This window comes from Ostrea edulis, chromosome 1, assembly GCF_947568905.1.
Source record: "Ostrea edulis chromosome 1, xbOstEdul1.1, whole genome shotgun sequence".
In the NCBI taxonomy this organism is placed as follows: Eukaryota; Metazoa; Mollusca; class Bivalvia; order Ostreida; family Ostreidae; genus Ostrea; species Ostrea edulis.
The window spans coordinates 33,279,675-33,296,962 of record NC_079164.1 but is presented as its reverse complement, the minus strand read 5'-3'; the positions used below and the strand labels follow the sequence as shown (position 1 = coordinate 33,296,962).

Genomic DNA, 17,288 nt, shown 5'->3' with positions numbered 1-17,288 from the left:
TATAAATGTTATAACGGTATTCAGTAATACAGCATGTTGACTGAATCAGTTTATAAATGTTTGAACACTGTCAGAACACTTACTTCCTCATGCAGAATATGCTGGACACCACTGTTGTCCCCGACAACAGAACATCTGGGTTAATTATAGCAAAGCCCTCTTTGTCAGTAATTCTACAAGTTCCAAAGCTGTCAAAATTTCCCAGGATGTGAACAGTATCTCCCACTTCTACATGTGTCTCTGACCTAAAATAGAGAATAGCTTTCAAATGACAAACATTTTACAATTCATACACTGGTGGATATAAGTGGGGATGGAAGGCCCCCTTCCCCCGCTAAAGTTTTCAAAGATTTAAGTAATTATGTGTCTTTATCAGAATATGATTTAATTATGCTTTTAACATACAATTTGATTGGTTCATTTGACTTCATCAACAGCTTTAAATCATATAACAAAGTTGCCGTTTAATCCAGCTTGCGGTTTATAAATGCATAAAATCCCCTAACTTACTTTATATCGTATAAAATGAGGAAAAATTACTTCCATTCCTTAAACAATTCAATTCACAACCTTTATGGAGTACATGCACTATATGATTATTTTGGACCACCAGAATCAGAGTCAGAATCCTAGGACTGTGAGATTCACAATTTTGGTACATCCACTTTTGCTTCTCCTTAAAATGCATTTAGTTTTTATAAAGAAGTCTTTCAAATGATAAAGACATTTAATCACCATGACTATTTTGGCCCCACCCTGGTACCAAAACTCTACCCCTGAGGATTATGAAATTTACAATTTTGGTAAAGGGCTACTTGTTCCTTCTAAACATTCAAATTATGGTTTCAATTTACAATGTAGTATCAATAGCATTAAAGAAGATGTTATTCAAATGTTTTACACATGCCAAATTTGGCCCCGCCCTGGAGTCAGAACCCCAAGGATCATTAAATTAAAAATTTGATAAAGGATTGCCTTCTCTATCTAAATATTTATTTACTTTCAATTTAGTATCAATAGCATTAAAGAAGATGTTACTTAAATGTTATACACATAAACACAATAAATACATCATGTTTAGCCATACCCTGGAGTCAGAACCTCTACCACGGGGATATTTACAATTTTGGTAGAGGTCTTCCTGCTCTGCATGACTATATATGCATTTAGTTTTTCTTCTACAAGTGCAGTTGTAGAGAAGAGGATTTTTGAAAATTTATATATTTTTGCCCTGGCCCTAAGGCCCAAGGGATGCAAGGATCCTGAAATTTACAATTTACCCCCCCCCCCCCCTCTTGTCCTAAAGATGCTTCATGTCAAATTTAAAAAGAATTGGAAGGGTAGTAATTATCAAGAAGTTAAAAATGTTCAATTGTTAACAGACAATGTACAACTGACGACATACCAATAGCAATAGTTCACCTGAGTGATTCAGGTGACCTAAAAACATCAGAAGAACTAATCTCATTATCAGCCCAAGTTTTACAATGGGCACCCAGTGATAGAAGGTGCTGATTAATTCACCTGCATCACTTTGTCAATGATGGTGTCAGAGAGATAATTCACATGCACCAGTATATACAAGAAAAACATTTTCTATACAAAACTTTGGCTGCATGTGAATAACAGTTAATATGTAACTTTTGTAACAGCCCATGTTAAAATTTGATGCAATATTTAGTGTTATCAGAAATCTGGGTTTCTATGATTTTAGTTCAGACAATAAATTATTTCCTCTTTCTTCATCATCAAATGTGCTTCCTGCTAGAATAAGTACACAGAGATTTGTATGGTTCTGCAGCAATTCCAGAATCTCGTCTTTTAGTGCAGAAATACAACAACCTACCAATATCCACTAAGCACACAGGTCCTTATCGTTTCACTGCCATATGCCTTGATTTCCAACACAATCTCATGACTGAAAGTAATATTAAAATACATGTACAGTACAACATAGCAAACCTCCAGGGCCAGCACAAACAGTTCATCATAACCAAACATCATTATATCCAATAAAATGTTCGTTATTTTCCAATCAAAGAGAAATAAATATCATGTCACAATAAGCATGAATTTGTGGTCATTATAAGCATGTTTTACTTAATTCAAGGTTACTTTTTTTCAAATGAAGACTGACATTAAATTTATTGCTAAGCTCTTTAAATTGAAATCTGTACATGCTTACTTGATGTATTCTTTCTTCATAACAATGTGTCTCCCATACTTCATGCACACAGGATTCTCACAATCTGTTTCTACTTTTCTTTATATGAAAAAAAAAATAATTGAAAATTCAAATATCCAACCTGCATACAGTAAAGGGGCACTATGGTTTGATCATTATCTGTTAAACATCAACTTTTATTTATTTTGTACTTGATCATGAAATCAAATGATGAATATAGTACTAAATTCATTCAACAAGAGAACAGAATAAATAAAGGATAAAATGTTGAATGTAATCCTAAATAAAGGATTGTTGTCCAGACTGAACTCTTAGGTAAAACCAAGAAATTTGATGTTCACTAATATCAATGACAGTACAAAGAAACAAGGAATCTAAATACAAAATATCTTGTCTTAAGGAATCCATGTACAAACAAGAGATGTTTGTAAAACACATATGCCCCCCATGGTGCAAAATTGAAAAGGGTTATACACACACATCATTTAATTGATAGTAGTATCATCAATTCAAAATAATGAGCAGACAATATCTTCCTATGTCAAGAGTGGATTGACCATGTGACCTAAAAATCAATAGGGGTCATCTACCCCTTATGCTGTACCAGTGTACCAAGTTTGGTGTCAATCAAGCAAATAATTCTTAAAATATAGGAGACAATATATTACTATGTGCAGTTCAACTATTGACCTTTGACCTCAAAATCAATAGGGGTCATCTTCTCCTGAAGATGTACCAATGTATAAAGTTTGATGTCTGTCAAGCAAATGGGTTATCAAGATATTGAGTGGATAGTATATTACTATGTCCAGTTTGACCCTTGACCATGTGACCTCAAAATCAATAGGAGTCATCTTCTCCTGAAGATATACCAGTGTACTAAGTTTGATGTCTGTCAAGCAAAGGGTTCTCAAGATATTGAGCGGACAGTATATTACTATGTCCAGTTTGACCCATGACCTTTGACCATGTGACCTCAAAATCAATAGGGGTCATCTTCTTCTGAAGACATACCAGTGTACCAAGCTTGATGTCTGTCAAGCAAAGGGTTCTCCAGATATTGAGCGGACAGTATATTCAAATGTCCAGTTTGACCCTTGACCTTTAAATATGTGACCTTAAAATCAATAGGGGTCATCTTCTCCTGAAGATGTTCTAGTGTACCAAGTTTGATGTCTGTAAAGCAAAGGGTTCTCAAGATATTGAACGGACAGTATATGCCTATGTCCAGTTTGACTCTTGACCTTTGACCATGTGACCTCAAAATCAATAGGGGTCATTTTCTTCTGAAGATGTACTGGTGTACCAAGTTTGATGTCTGTCAAACAAAGGGTTCTCTAGACATTGAATGGTCAGTATATTCCTATGCCCAGTTTGACCCTTGACCTTTGACCATAAAATCAATAGGGGTCATCTACTCCTTAGGATGTATCAGTGTGCCAAGTTTGATGTCTGTCAAGCAAAGAATTCTCAAGATATTGAGTGGACATTATATTCCTATGTCCAGAGTAGATTGACCCTTGACCTATGACCTTTTGACCTGAAAAACACTAGGGGTCCTCTTCTACTCATAACCAACCCACATATGAAATATTATTATCATCAAGTGAATGGTTCTCAAGATATTGAGCGGACAACATGTGGTCTACCTACCGACCGACCGACAGGTGCAAACCATTCTTTGAAGGGGGGCATAAAAATGAAAACCCTACCTTAAATAAGTTCAGGAACCTAGGTTACCATTTCTTAAAAGTAGCTTAAACTCCAAAGACTTTAAGTCAGGGTCACAAGGTCAAAAACTTTAATATCAAAAGAAAGGTCTTGTCACATGGATTGCACATATGAAATCCCTATCACTTACTATCTAATAGTTATGGACAAGGTTAACATTTTGGACAGACATACAGACAGCAAAAATATTATGCCCTCTGACCTCTGATACAGGGGCATAAAATGCTGATATTTACTTACTTAGTACTCTGTGCTTTTGTTTTAAATGGTGACAAAGCATCTAGGCCTTCACAGAGACTATCATCCATCTGTGAATGGAACTCTTCAATGTCGTCTGCTAGAGAGGGATGTTTTGATTGCTGAGTAGCAAATTCCTTAATGTTTTGTGTTGCAGTCTTTTCATCATCAGAATCGTCTGGTGTTCCAACCAGCTCAATATCCATAGCTTCTTTTTCCACGTCTTGAACTTGAGCCTCTGGGAATGTTGACAGGGAGGGTTCAGGCTTTACTGATGATGATTTGTAAGTCGTTGACAGGGAGGGTTCAGGCTCTACTGATGATGATTTGTAAGTCGTTGATGGTTCTGCACATTTGACAGAAGCTGAAGCATTCTTTGCATCAAGAAATTCAGCATGTATTTCTTTGTCCAAAGTTTGAAATAACATCTGTTCCTCTTCTGAAACTTCTGAGTTCTCTGTCAACCTTGGACCCCTCCTACATGTAGCCAGAGACATTCTGTTCTTTAACCTCAGAGTTGTCAGGGGAGTATTTTCATCTATGAACATCACAGACTTTGCATTAGTTTTAGAGTCTAGCTCCCCAAGTAATTCTCCGAGAACATCATCATTGACAGTAGTCACACTTTGACTTTCATTTTTTTTACGTGCACTCATTGTTAGTTGGTAGTTATTCACAGCTGATATTTTGGGTTTTATTTTCTTCTTTTCGCTGATTTTTACACCACATAAATTTCTTTTCACTTTATCTTTATCTATTGTGAGTTCATCATCACTTTTGGAATCTCCCTGAGCAGCGAGTCTTTTATATACAGGGGACTCCCCAGTTTTTGACATTCTCTTAATGGAGGTTTCATATACTTTTGTGGGTGAGACACCCATTGTTGCTGTTACTGGTTTCAAACTTGCCTTACTGACATTCTCTAAATCATTTTGCAAATTCTTGTTTTCCAGACTCTGATCTTGCAGAGTGTCAGAGTTGCTCTTTATATTTGTTTTCACAAAAATTTGAGATGCATTTTCCATTAGCAAACTTGCTTCATGGCAAATACCACTAGAGTCCATGTTATCATCTCTTACATCTTTGGATGTCTCATCTATTAATTCAATTTTGTCAATATTCCAGTTTTCACTGCTTTCATCTGTGACATTTCCATTAACATGGTTGTTAATAGAAATTGAAACTAAACTCTTCCGAGCTCGAGATAAACGTTTCTTCTGAATTATTTCTGATTTTGTCAGGCCAGGTTTCTTTCCAATAGCCACTGAAGATGTAAGAAAACTCCTTCCAAAGGCTTTCTTCCCTTTTGTCACCACTTTGGAAACCTCTGGTGTATCAGGTATCACAATTTCTTCACAATCACTGACCCAGTCATTTTTTCTATCAGCCTGGATGCTAACAGTGGGACTTTTGAATAATTGTGTTTCGGGAATGACAACCACTTCATTGCAGGGTGATTTGTTGTCTGCCTCTTCTCGTTTTTGTAGTTCTACACTGCCTTGTGCAGATGAGGACTCGAAGTTTTCTTTGCTTGGACTGTTAGATTTTTCTGTTTTTGCATCAAATTTACAACTTTTCTGTGACTCTGTAGACTTTTTCTTCTTCAGAGATAACTTGGATGTTGCACAGGGCTTGTGTCCTAGAGTTGTGAATAGACTACAGTTTGCTGGTTTGTTAGAGGTGTTTCCCTGCTGAAAATCAGATCAATCCGTGAGAAAGTAAATCCTGTAAAGCATCTATGTTTGTGGGTAATTAAGCATATAAAAGACTGACAATTTACAAATCATGCTATACTGTACTGAAATCAAATACCGAAAAAATATTCATGGGTTTCATCTGAAGTCACTCAACTTTTCCTTGTGGAAGAAAGTAGAAGTAACTTTGACAAAAACAAGCACACACAGTGATACACAGTAAAACAAAGTCTTGAGATGCATTAGAGTTATTTCCCTTTCATACTATATACTCCGAGATAAAATCCCTGCCAATCTATGTGTAAATGTATGCAATAAGTTTATCATATGCAGTTTAATTACCTGACTTGAATGAAATACAAGTTACTCAATATTGAGGGCATAAAGAAACATAAGAGATGTTGATCATATGTTATTTCATTATGTTACTATAACTATGATAGTTTGTACATTACGTTACTAGAACTATGACAGTTTGTACACGTTACTATAACTATGATAGTTTGTACATTACGTTACTAGAACTATGATAGTTTGTACATTACGTTACTAGAACTATGATAGTTTGTACATTACGTTACTAGAACTATGATAGTCTGTACATTACGTTACTAGAACTATGATAGTCTGTACATTACGTTACTAGAACTATGATAGTCTGTACATTACGTTACTAGAACTATGATAGTTTGTACATTACGTTACTAGAACTATGATAGTTTGTACATTACGTTACTAGAACTATGATAGTCTGTACATTACGTTACTAGAACTATGATAGTCTGTACATTACGTTACTAGAACTATGATAGTTTGTACACGTTACTAGAACTATGATAGTTTGTACATTACGTTACTAGAACTATGATAGTTTGTACATTACGTTACTAGAACTATGATAGTTTGTACATTAAGTTACTAGAACTATGATAGTCTGTACATTACGTTACTATAACTATGATAGTTTGTACACGTTACTAGAACTATGATAGTTTGTACACGTTACTAGAACTATGATAGTTTGTACATTATGTTACTAGAACTATGATAGTTTGTACATTATGTTACTAGAACTATGATAGTTTGTACACATTACTAGAACTATGATAGTTTGTACATTATGTTACTAGAACTATGACAGTTTGTACATGTTACTATAACTATGATAGTTTGTACATTACGTTACTAGAACTATGATAGTTTGTACATTACGTTACTAGAACTATGATAGTTTGTACATTACGTTACTAGAACTATGATAGTTTGTACATTACGTTACTAGAACTATGACAGTTTGTACATTATGTTACTAGAACTATGATAGTTTGTACATTACGTTACTAGAACTATGATAGTTTGTACATTACGTTACTAGAACTATGATAGTTTGTACATTACGTTACTAGAACTATGATAGTTTGTACATTACGTTACTAGAACTATGACAGTTTGTACATTACGTTACTAGAACTATGATAGTTTGTACATTACGTTACTAGAACTATAATAGTTTGTACATTACGTTACTAGAACTATGATAGTTTGTACATTACGTTACTAGAACTATGATAGTTTGTACATTATGTTACTAGAACTATGATAGTTTGTACATTACGTTACTAGAACTATGATAGTTTGTACATTACGTTACTAGAACTATGATAGTTTGTACATTACGTTACTAGAACTATGATAGTTTGTACATTATGTTACTAAGAACTATGATAGTTTGTACATTACGTTACTAGAACTATGATAGTTTGTACATTGTTTTCCTGTTTCCTGTATTGTTACAGTAACCAAGGTAACATTTCTACCTTACCTACTGTTATATCATTAAACAGAAGCTTCAAATTTTCCCAATATTATACTTATATATGTATATTTATAAACATTTTTCTGTTGCAATTTTTGCAGATTTTTCCTATCAACATAATTCCACAAAAAATGGAAAACCATAAAAAATATGTTATATGGTATTCTATCCTATTCAAGCATTCAAAATACAACTTAATGCATCTCTGACACGAAAGAGCTCAAAATTTGCATATTTCTTTGTGTTTTCTTAACAATTTTTCGTGTGCATCTGCTCGCCATGGAGATTTTCAATGTTTTCTTTGCATTGAAACATATCCAATTAAACAAACTATACATACCTGGAAAAAACTTGAAATCTTTTGTTGCTTTTCATCCTTTAAAAACAATGACCAATTTTAGATAAAGCAAAAATAGGGTGTAATTTAATCACAATTTCATTTGGGCATAAGCTATATATACAACAGGAACTATAATACATGTAAAATAATTATTTACTTTGTTTCAGAATTGCTGCCTCTTAGAAAAGAGTGTTGCTGACAAAACTGTATCAGAAAATCAACAAATAAAAAAATCCTTTTTCCTCATTTATTTCTCTTGTCCAAAAGGATTCAAATTTTAGAGGGTTTCCTTTCAAACAGAAAAGGAAAATCTCTCAGATCTTGATAAGTTCTCATGAATTTTCACAATTTGGGTGGGTTGGTGTTGTGTTCAAATCTAAATGATTTCTCTTGAATTTTCACAAGCGAAGGGGAGGCTAGGCCCTTAACATACATACATACATACATGTAGCTCTTTATCAAAGAAAACCAGCTTTTTTTACCAACTCTGAAAGTTTTACTTTAAGAAACAATTTCCAACTCTATTGTTTACACAAATACAGACAAGTATTTCAGAATATCAAACATTAAAGTGACATTAGCTGTCAATTTGGATGTAAAATATTTCTTAAATTCTGAACCATAATAAAAATCCATTTTAAAAGAACAGAAATTACATGTATGGCCAGGTTGCTTAAAAATATGTTATCTATCATCTGTCTCAACAGTACAAAACATACAGGAAAACACATGCACATCTTCAATATATCCACAACAACTACAAAGTTTGACGAATGTCAAGTTAGAGGTGTGAGAGGAGTTGATTACAGAAAATAGGTACCAACTATTTAATGCACGCTTAAAAAACGACAAAGTTCAACACATGTTAATTTTTCAAAAAATGTCTGATCACTTTTAAAAAACACACATGGCTTTGCACTGCCACATCTTCAATGTATCCATAACAACTATACAAACTTTGAGGAACGCCAAGTTAAAGGTGTGAAAAGAGTTGATTACTCAAAGTAGGTACCCTATTACAGGGACACCCGACCCCAAACTCACCCGCCATTCATCATTCTATAAGCCGTTTGCACGTTGTGCAATCCGGCCAAAAATGTTGAAATATGTTTAAAATGAGAAAGTAACATCTCTGCGTAACACAGTTGAAAAAAAGGTGTTACCTTGATTGAATTATGTGAAAATCTAATCTGTAAATTTATTTCACAACAAATGCTTTACTTCCACACCAAAATGTTTTTGCCATTGTTTCTACAAAAGAAACTATGATAAATGCTACCAATATATCAGTTGGGACTTGCACGCAAAGCTGTTCAAGTACTTTTCAAATTAATCGGTGAACAAGACTTCGGCAGCCCATGACTCTTTGAAGTTGATCTGCAGCAGGCCTGGGCTCAATTACATACCATTACCCCAGGCCTGATCTGCAGCACTGTCAATTGCCATTTTTTAACAAGACAAAACAAACTTGAATCTGCATTATGTCAAGAAGCTTTCATGTAAATTTGAACTTTCTTGGCCTAGTGGTTTTTGAGAAGATTTTTAAATGACCCACTCTATTTTTACATTTTTTGCTATGACCTCCCCTTTGAATGGGGAATGGCCTTTCATTTGAACAAACTTGAATCCCCTTCACCCATGAATCTGGTTGAAATTGGCCCAGTGGTTCTTGAGAAGATGAAAATGTGAAAAGTTTACAGACAAACAGATGGACAGACAGACGACAAACAAAAGATGATCAGAATAGCTCCAAACTATTTTTGCACTCTGAACTAAGCCACTCGCATCAAAACTTTGAACACCACTTAGTAAAACTTAATTACTATTTAACTTTTGCCAGTTTCCCTTTCTCATAAACAGAGAAACATTTTGATCTTTTAACAAGAGATTTTGAAAAGTCAGATCCACTAAGAAAATCACAGGTAACAATTACCTTTACTGGTGTTTTCTTCATTTTTCCCATGTTTGAAAAATCATTGTAGCCAGCCACCATTCAATATTTCAGATCTGAAATATTGCAAACATTAGTGATTTAGTTTTGGAAAAAATTAATGAGATTGGAAACCTTAATAATATACATGTAGTTTAAATCTTTCTTTCTTTTCTTTTTTTTTTTTTTTTGTTTTCTTTTTTTTGTGGTTTTTGTTTGTTTGTTTGTTTTGTTTTTACAATTGCTTTTACACTAGAAGTTGGAAAATACAATATTTTGTACTGCAACATTAGTACAAAAATCTTGTTTCTAAGTACTGCAATAAATCACATCAGGCTGTGACATACTTTCTTTGCATAATATGAATAAAGGGTCTTAGCTTAAATCTGTGACAGGAGATAGATAGACAAACCAAGAGTTCTGTGTGTAAAATATTTCCCCAAATTTGACTAAGTTCAACAACTTCTCAATATTGAAACGTCAAAGAAAATAAAAAAAATTTTGAGAATCAAAATCCTTGCACTATGCACATCTTCAAATTATTTACAAATACCTAGGCATCTAAACTGTGAGAGGAGTTATAAAGACAAACCATACCCTTTACTTAATAAAATATTTCTTCAAAATGGACTAAGTTCAACAACCTGAAATTTTCTTAAAAATTGAAGAAAATCAAAATCCTTGCCACATACACACCTTCAATACCCATATAAACACTCTGTAAAATAAGAAGGTTCTCACTTGAAAACAGTGGAGGGAAAAATAAAAGACAAATCATGTACTCTCTATGCAATATTTCCTCAAAACTGACTAAAGTTCAAGAACCTGTAATTTCCTTATAAATTGAAGAAAATCAGAACCCTTGCCACACACACACACCTTCCATACCCATACAAATATTTTGTAAAATAAGAAGGTCCTCCCTTGAAAACTGTGAAAGGAAAAACAGACAAATCATGTACTCTCTATGCAACAAATTAATTCCTCAAAACTGACCAAGTTCAATAACCTGTGATTTTCTTAAAAATTGAAGAAAATCAAATTCCTTGCCCCATGCACATCTTCAATACCCATACAAATACTCTGTAAAACAAGATGGTCCTCGCTTGAAAACTGTGGGAGGAGTTAGCCGGACAAATTAAGTAACCTCCATATAACATTAATTTTCAAATTAAGGGGCACAACTCATGTAAGAAAGGTCAAAATGGATCAAACTTGCAGTAAGATCTAAAATGATCCACAAAGAAGCTACATAGCAAGTTTCACTCCATATGTGACAGAGAAATGAAATTAGAAAGAGAAAATCCCAATCATACGGACAGACAGACATCACTGTACCATAATACGTGGAGGAATCAGAAAACAATGCAAGATAATGGCCAGTGCCAATTGCCCAACAACAAACCTAAAAGATCAATAAACTTTGAAAACTTAATAAAGGTCACTATGGGATTTCCCTGTATTTTTGAATGCTAATGCACGATCAACGATATTAAAACCAGATGACCTTCAGTGCATATGTGATCGTAACTTAATTGACATTGCTGTAATAACAGAAACCTGGTTAAACAGCAACTCCTTGGTTGATCCCATCCCAATGACTGGCTACCATGCCTCATTATGCCACTCTCATACAGACAGGAAAGGAGATGTTGCAATTTATGTCAAGGACAATATTCCCTTTAAAACTTGGAGTGAACTTGAAACTAATGACCTTGAAAAATATGGATCACAATCCAGCCTCATTGTCTCCCACAAAGTGTGTCTGTTATAATCATTTACCATCCACCAGACGGACAGCATGCAGTAATGATATCCCATATCTACGAGGGTCTAGAAAAAATACTCCAAAAACACCCCGATGCTGGCAATTTAATTTTGGAAGATTTAAATAAATTCAAACATTGTAAAAACACCAACTCAATCTCAAAGTACTTTGGATAAGATAATAACCAATCTAGCAGACTACTATGGTGAACCTTTCACGATTGGATCTTTAGGGTCATCTGATCATGAAGCAGTGATTGTTAAGCCATGCACTACCAAGTTAGTGAAACCAAAAATATCGGTGATAACATCGAGACGTGCCTCAGTTTATAACCAGAAGATGGAAGATGCTGCTAAATTGAGCGCTGTCAAATGGGAAGATCTTTATCGATTACCTTCATGTGAACACCAAATAGACTTCTTCAACAAAACAATTTCAGACATTGTGGACCAGTGCATTCCTATCCGAAAAAAGTAGTGCGGTCAAATGACAAACCATAGATTACAGCTGTATTCCGTAAACTAAATTGTAGACAACAACATGCCAGGAACAGCAGAGATATTGAGTTATACCATAAACTACGAAATCAAGTGAACAGAGAATCAAAAATGCTTCGATCTAAATTCTACCAAGAGTTTGTTGACGAGATGTGCGATTTTGATAATAAGCAATGGTGGAAATCAGTTAAAGCCTTTTTAGGCCTGAATAAAAAGGGTGATGATCTACAAAACCTTGCAACAAACAATTTCAATGGTGACATTCAGGTACTGTCCAATGAAATTAACATGGCCTTTGTCTCAGTATCCAATGATCTTGAACCACTGTCAGAAACCCAACTGTCTTGTGTAAATCCCCTGTCTAATGACTTGATAATATCAATAGAAACTGTTGAAAAACAGCTCAAAAACGTAAATACCACGAAAGCCATAAGTCCTGATAATATCCCAAACTGGATCTTGAAAGAGCTATCACATACCATGGCTAAACCAAAATGTGCCATCTTCAACAGCTCACTAAGGGAGGCACAGTACCATCATGTTGGGAAAAGGCTGATGTTGTCCCAGTATCAAAAGTAACTCTAGTATGTAATCCAATGAAACACTAATGACCAATCTCACTGACACCTATTTTGGCTAAACTTTTCGAAAAGCACCCAGTTCAACATCGGAGAGAGTCCTGTCCATATGTGGATCCTAGCCAATTTGGTGCAATAAGGGGCAGTTCAACAGCGCATGCTCTTCTAAAAATACTTCAACCATTTCATAAGGCTCTGGATGACAGCAAAATGTTTGCCAGGCTTTTGCTAATTGACTTCAGTAAAGCATTCGACCACATATACCATGAAAAACTTATGGAAAAGCTACATAATAGTGATACCAATGGTTCCAAAGTTTCCTTACAAACCGAATGCAGATAGTCGAGATCAGGACCAACAAATCAGATCATACAACCATTAGACTCCTACGAAAAAGCCTTGAAAACTTGAAAACCTATCTGACAAGACGTAAAAATATCTGTTTAAAACTTTTCTAGGATATGGAAGATGCATCCTATCGACTCCACTACCTCCTTCCTGACATTCATAAAAATCTATATAATCCAAGAAACTCTTCAAAGAATTATTTACCAAAATTCAAAACAAACCGTTACAACAACAGTTTTATACCCTGGTGTATATGAAACTAAAGACATACGTAAACATACAGTGTAGTCTGAAAGTTAGTCAGCAGACTTTTGATCCTTATTTCAGACTCATTACTGGTTAATTTGCTTGGTTTTTTTTACCTTATGTACATCCGTTTATTTATATTTATCTCCAAATATTTTTATTATATATCTATCATAAATATCTATCTAACTAAGACAGAAAGAGGTGGCCTGTAAAGAGTACGAATGACATAGTTATCTTTCACTAATATTCTTAATGACAAGTTTCTCTATCCTATCATACACTATCTAGAGTTTTGCCCCATCCTCCTTGTCTCGGAATCAGATATGGACTTTCAACTGTTAAAGAAATAAAGCACAAGTATCTGAATTTTAAACAATAAATATATATTCAAGACTTTAAAGTGTGATGGTTACTTCAAAGTGCGTTGGTTATGCCAAAGTGCGATGGTTGTCAACGTTATGACCACCAAAGTGCGATGGTCAGACCAAAGTGCGATGGTCCCTCTCCTATAGGCATACTACGCCAAAGTGCAATGGTCTGGCATGCCAAAGTGTGATGGTCTGTCATTTGTACAGTGTTATATATATATGTTCTGTATATTTCCACGCGTTATATTGCCACCCCCGAATACCACAATCAAAATGTGTAGAACGGATTTCCACACACGCTAAAAACCCCAATATAATGCCAACATCGCCACCCGTTTTCATGTACAAAAGGTCAAGTTGCCTTTCTAAATCCCCAGATAACAATGCCAAATGACCAGGGATCAGAAGCCCTAATTATACATGATTGGCCTGCTCCGGTGAATCAGAGCGAAACTATATTTAGTACGTTTCATGAAAACAGGTAAGCATAGGTAATTGCGATAACTTGAACATACTCAATTAAAAATTGCCTCTGAAATTGTCCAGTAGTATTGCCTACGCATGAACAACTAAGAAATAAAACTACTATCGGCTGCACACTTCCACCTATGTTTGTTTGCACACAAACCAAATCTCTATACGATGAGACTTGCTATCAACTGTTGTAAATTTCGTGTACCATGTGACTATTTTGCGTATTTGTGTGTGACGTCATATTTCTGCGTTCCAGATAAAAAAGTTGCTGCCATTACACGTGTGTTTGTCATTTGCTCAACCTAGTCAGTCATCATCGAACCTACCATAACACAAATGAAACTATTGTAGATATACTTGCGTGTTTTACCAATGCAAAAGCGTAGAATAAGCACTTTTAAACAAAGTTTTAAGAAGTAAAGCAAACCAATGTCATGCATTTACATATCTCGTAATATGTGGACAACAATAAAAGGACGATAATCAACCACATTTTTTTTTCAAACTGATGAACTAAAATGACCAAACGTTTTTTAATGCCGCCACTCTCGATATAACACCAAAATAGACTGGGACAAAAGCTGGCGATATAACGAGGTAACACTGTACGATGATCTGACATGCCAAAGTCCGAAGGTGCGGGGGTAGAGTAACGATGACGTCATTTGCAACAACTTTCAAAATCAAACCGAAAAATGCAACATCAGTTTTCCCCAACGAAGGTTTTTTCAGCTGGCAACGTCTTCGGGATATTGGAGGAAGGCGTGGTTGATTAAGATTAACATGGACGATAGCAAGGGCAAAATTTACACAGTTGAGGATTGTGAGAACAGCAAAGTATATCTGTTGTTGAAAGATCTACTTTGCCCAAACATGCTTCAATTCATAATCTATTACTTGTGTTGTACACATAATAAATCCCTTGGGGGGTTGCTATAATGCAAAACATTCCATATGATTTTGTGTTTGAAAATTTTGTGTTCAGTAACAAGACAACTGAATGGTAATGAAATAATTATAATCAGTATTATTTAGAATGGATTTTGCATTGATATTTTGGTAAAACAACATATAGTTGGTACAGACTACATATCAAAAACACTGTGTCCATTCAGTTTTGCAAACCAACGGACTTCCGCGTGTCACTCCATCGCACTTTGATGCATTATTCAGGTTGGGAACACTTCCTCATTAGAGATCTCGCTAAAACCCGATTATCAATTTAGCAAGAAAGAAAACATTACCGTAAACAGGTGTTTTAATTAAAAATTATGGCAAATTTCATGCAATGCTGAATAAGTGTGACATACACTCAACATGACACAAATTGTCTCTATTAAATTGACAAAACAGTCAAGTCATATCAAAGTTGCTGCGCAAGAGAGAAGGAGTCCGAAATCCAGTGCACATCATGTTTTTGTTTTGATTTATATATTTGCAGAAGTATCAAACATTTTAGCACCTTTTCTTCTTTTCACATGAAACACAAAGAGATGTACTCCACAGGTATTTTTCTCAGTTATACGGGTTATATTTACTCTTGCCAAGGAGGTAATATCACATTTTCGCAAGAATATCTCGCTATAGAGGAAGTATTCCCAAACTGTTGTGTTTCATTGGCATGACACATTATCACACTATCGTCCATGTCACACTTTGGCACAATCCTCTCATACCATCGCAATTTGGCGCATCACACCATCGGGGTTTGGCACAGACCATCACACTTTCACATGGCAATTGCACTTTCCAAGTCCCATCACACTTTGGAGTCCTACATGTATGAATACAAAGAAAATACTCCATCTATTCAATCATGTATTATAAATAGAGGTGTTTTTTTCTATTTATATCAATTTCATCATGTTCACCGATTAAATTTCAGATATCTGTGAAATATGTCCCAATACTATTCCCCTATTGGACAATCTGTTATGCTTTTATCTGGCAGAAAGCATAAGATAAGCACACCATTGTACATCATCATATATATGGATTCCATGTCATAATCCATATCAGAATCTCCGATTAACCTTGTATCAATACAAAAGTGCACAGCTCTGATAGTGACAATTGTGAGGCCGTATATACAGTCGCTATACCGGTAACGAATATTTGCTAGTATCGAATAATTTTTTTATCTAAATATTCTTGAAAACAGCGTGAATGGTTTAGAAATTTCTTACTCGGTAAATGCAATAATAGGATGAATATTCTATCCTGTGTAGTGTCTTTGTAACATCTGCATGATTATTTTCCACAGTATTTACAATTTGAAACAATGACCCAGATTTGAACAAGTGCAAGTCATAGAAAATGAAAGAGTGTAAAGAAATGTGTCTAACTCAAAATTTGCAGTGTGTTGTTGATCCAGATTAAGTATGTTGTCAACATTTAGGATAATTGTAACAAGTTTAAATATTAAGATAAACAATAATTGACTTTTTAAATGAAATTATAACATCCAAACTAACCATGTGTTGTTTTCCTAGTTTTGAATCACGAATTTTCGAAGTTTGAATAGTGTTGTTTTACAGGATGCAAATACCTGAAAAGCTGACAGAAGTGCAGATACTACCAAAACAAATGCAAAGAAAAGATATTCCATGAAAATTGTGTCTCAGAAATAGTCAAAGCATATCCCAAAAAGTTTATCATAAAATGCTTATAATTTTTTATATTGTGCAGTCTACTTAAAATTAGCCTCTACATTCTATTATTTGTTATGCCAGCTTAACAAATAAAACGTAGGGGCAAATTTTAATTAAACTGTCATACTGTGTTTAGTTTAGAAAAAAAATCATCCAAATCAACATGTTTCTAAATATACTCTATGTAGAATTTTCTTGAAGGCATATTTCAACAACAATTTCGATCTGCCGATTTTATATATTGGGTCAGCAACAGTAGAGGGCGCTTGATCCGATAATGAAAAATGAATTCGAAACTAGGAAAATAGGGGGGGGGGGGGGGGGTGGGTGTAATCGGCATTTCTGTGCCTGTACCATTCATATTTTGGGAATTTTGTTACCACTTATTTAGAAGGCATAGAAATACAAATTAAATTACAGTC

At 34.6% G+C, this 17,288-nt stretch overlaps 1 protein-coding gene across 2 annotated transcripts in view; it reads right to left on the bottom strand.

Annotated features, from left to right (window-relative positions):
* LOC125660711 (DNA replication ATP-dependent helicase/nuclease DNA2-like) overlaps nt 1-17,288 on the bottom strand; it is a 50,161-nt gene that overhangs the window by 32,469 nt on the left and 404 nt on the right. The window contains exons 2-7 of one of the 2 annotated variants that reach the window (XM_056146036.1): nt 9,937-10,010; nt 8,004-8,039; nt 4,157-5,844; nt 2,186-2,263; nt 1,847-1,918; nt 84-245 (exon numbers count right to left, since the gene is read on the bottom strand). In XM_056146036.1, the coding sequence (XP_056002011.1) occupies nt 84-245; nt 1,847-1,918; nt 2,186-2,263; nt 4,157-5,844; nt 8,004-8,039; nt 9,937-9,996 (2,096 nt within the window). In that variant the 5' untranslated portion in view covers nt 9,997-10,010. Of the gene's footprint in view, nt 1-83; nt 246-1,846; nt 1,919-2,185; nt 2,264-4,156; nt 5,845-8,003; nt 8,040-9,936; nt 15,984-17,288 lie in introns of those variants that run through there. The other variant, XM_056146037.1, reaches the window with a different exon arrangement.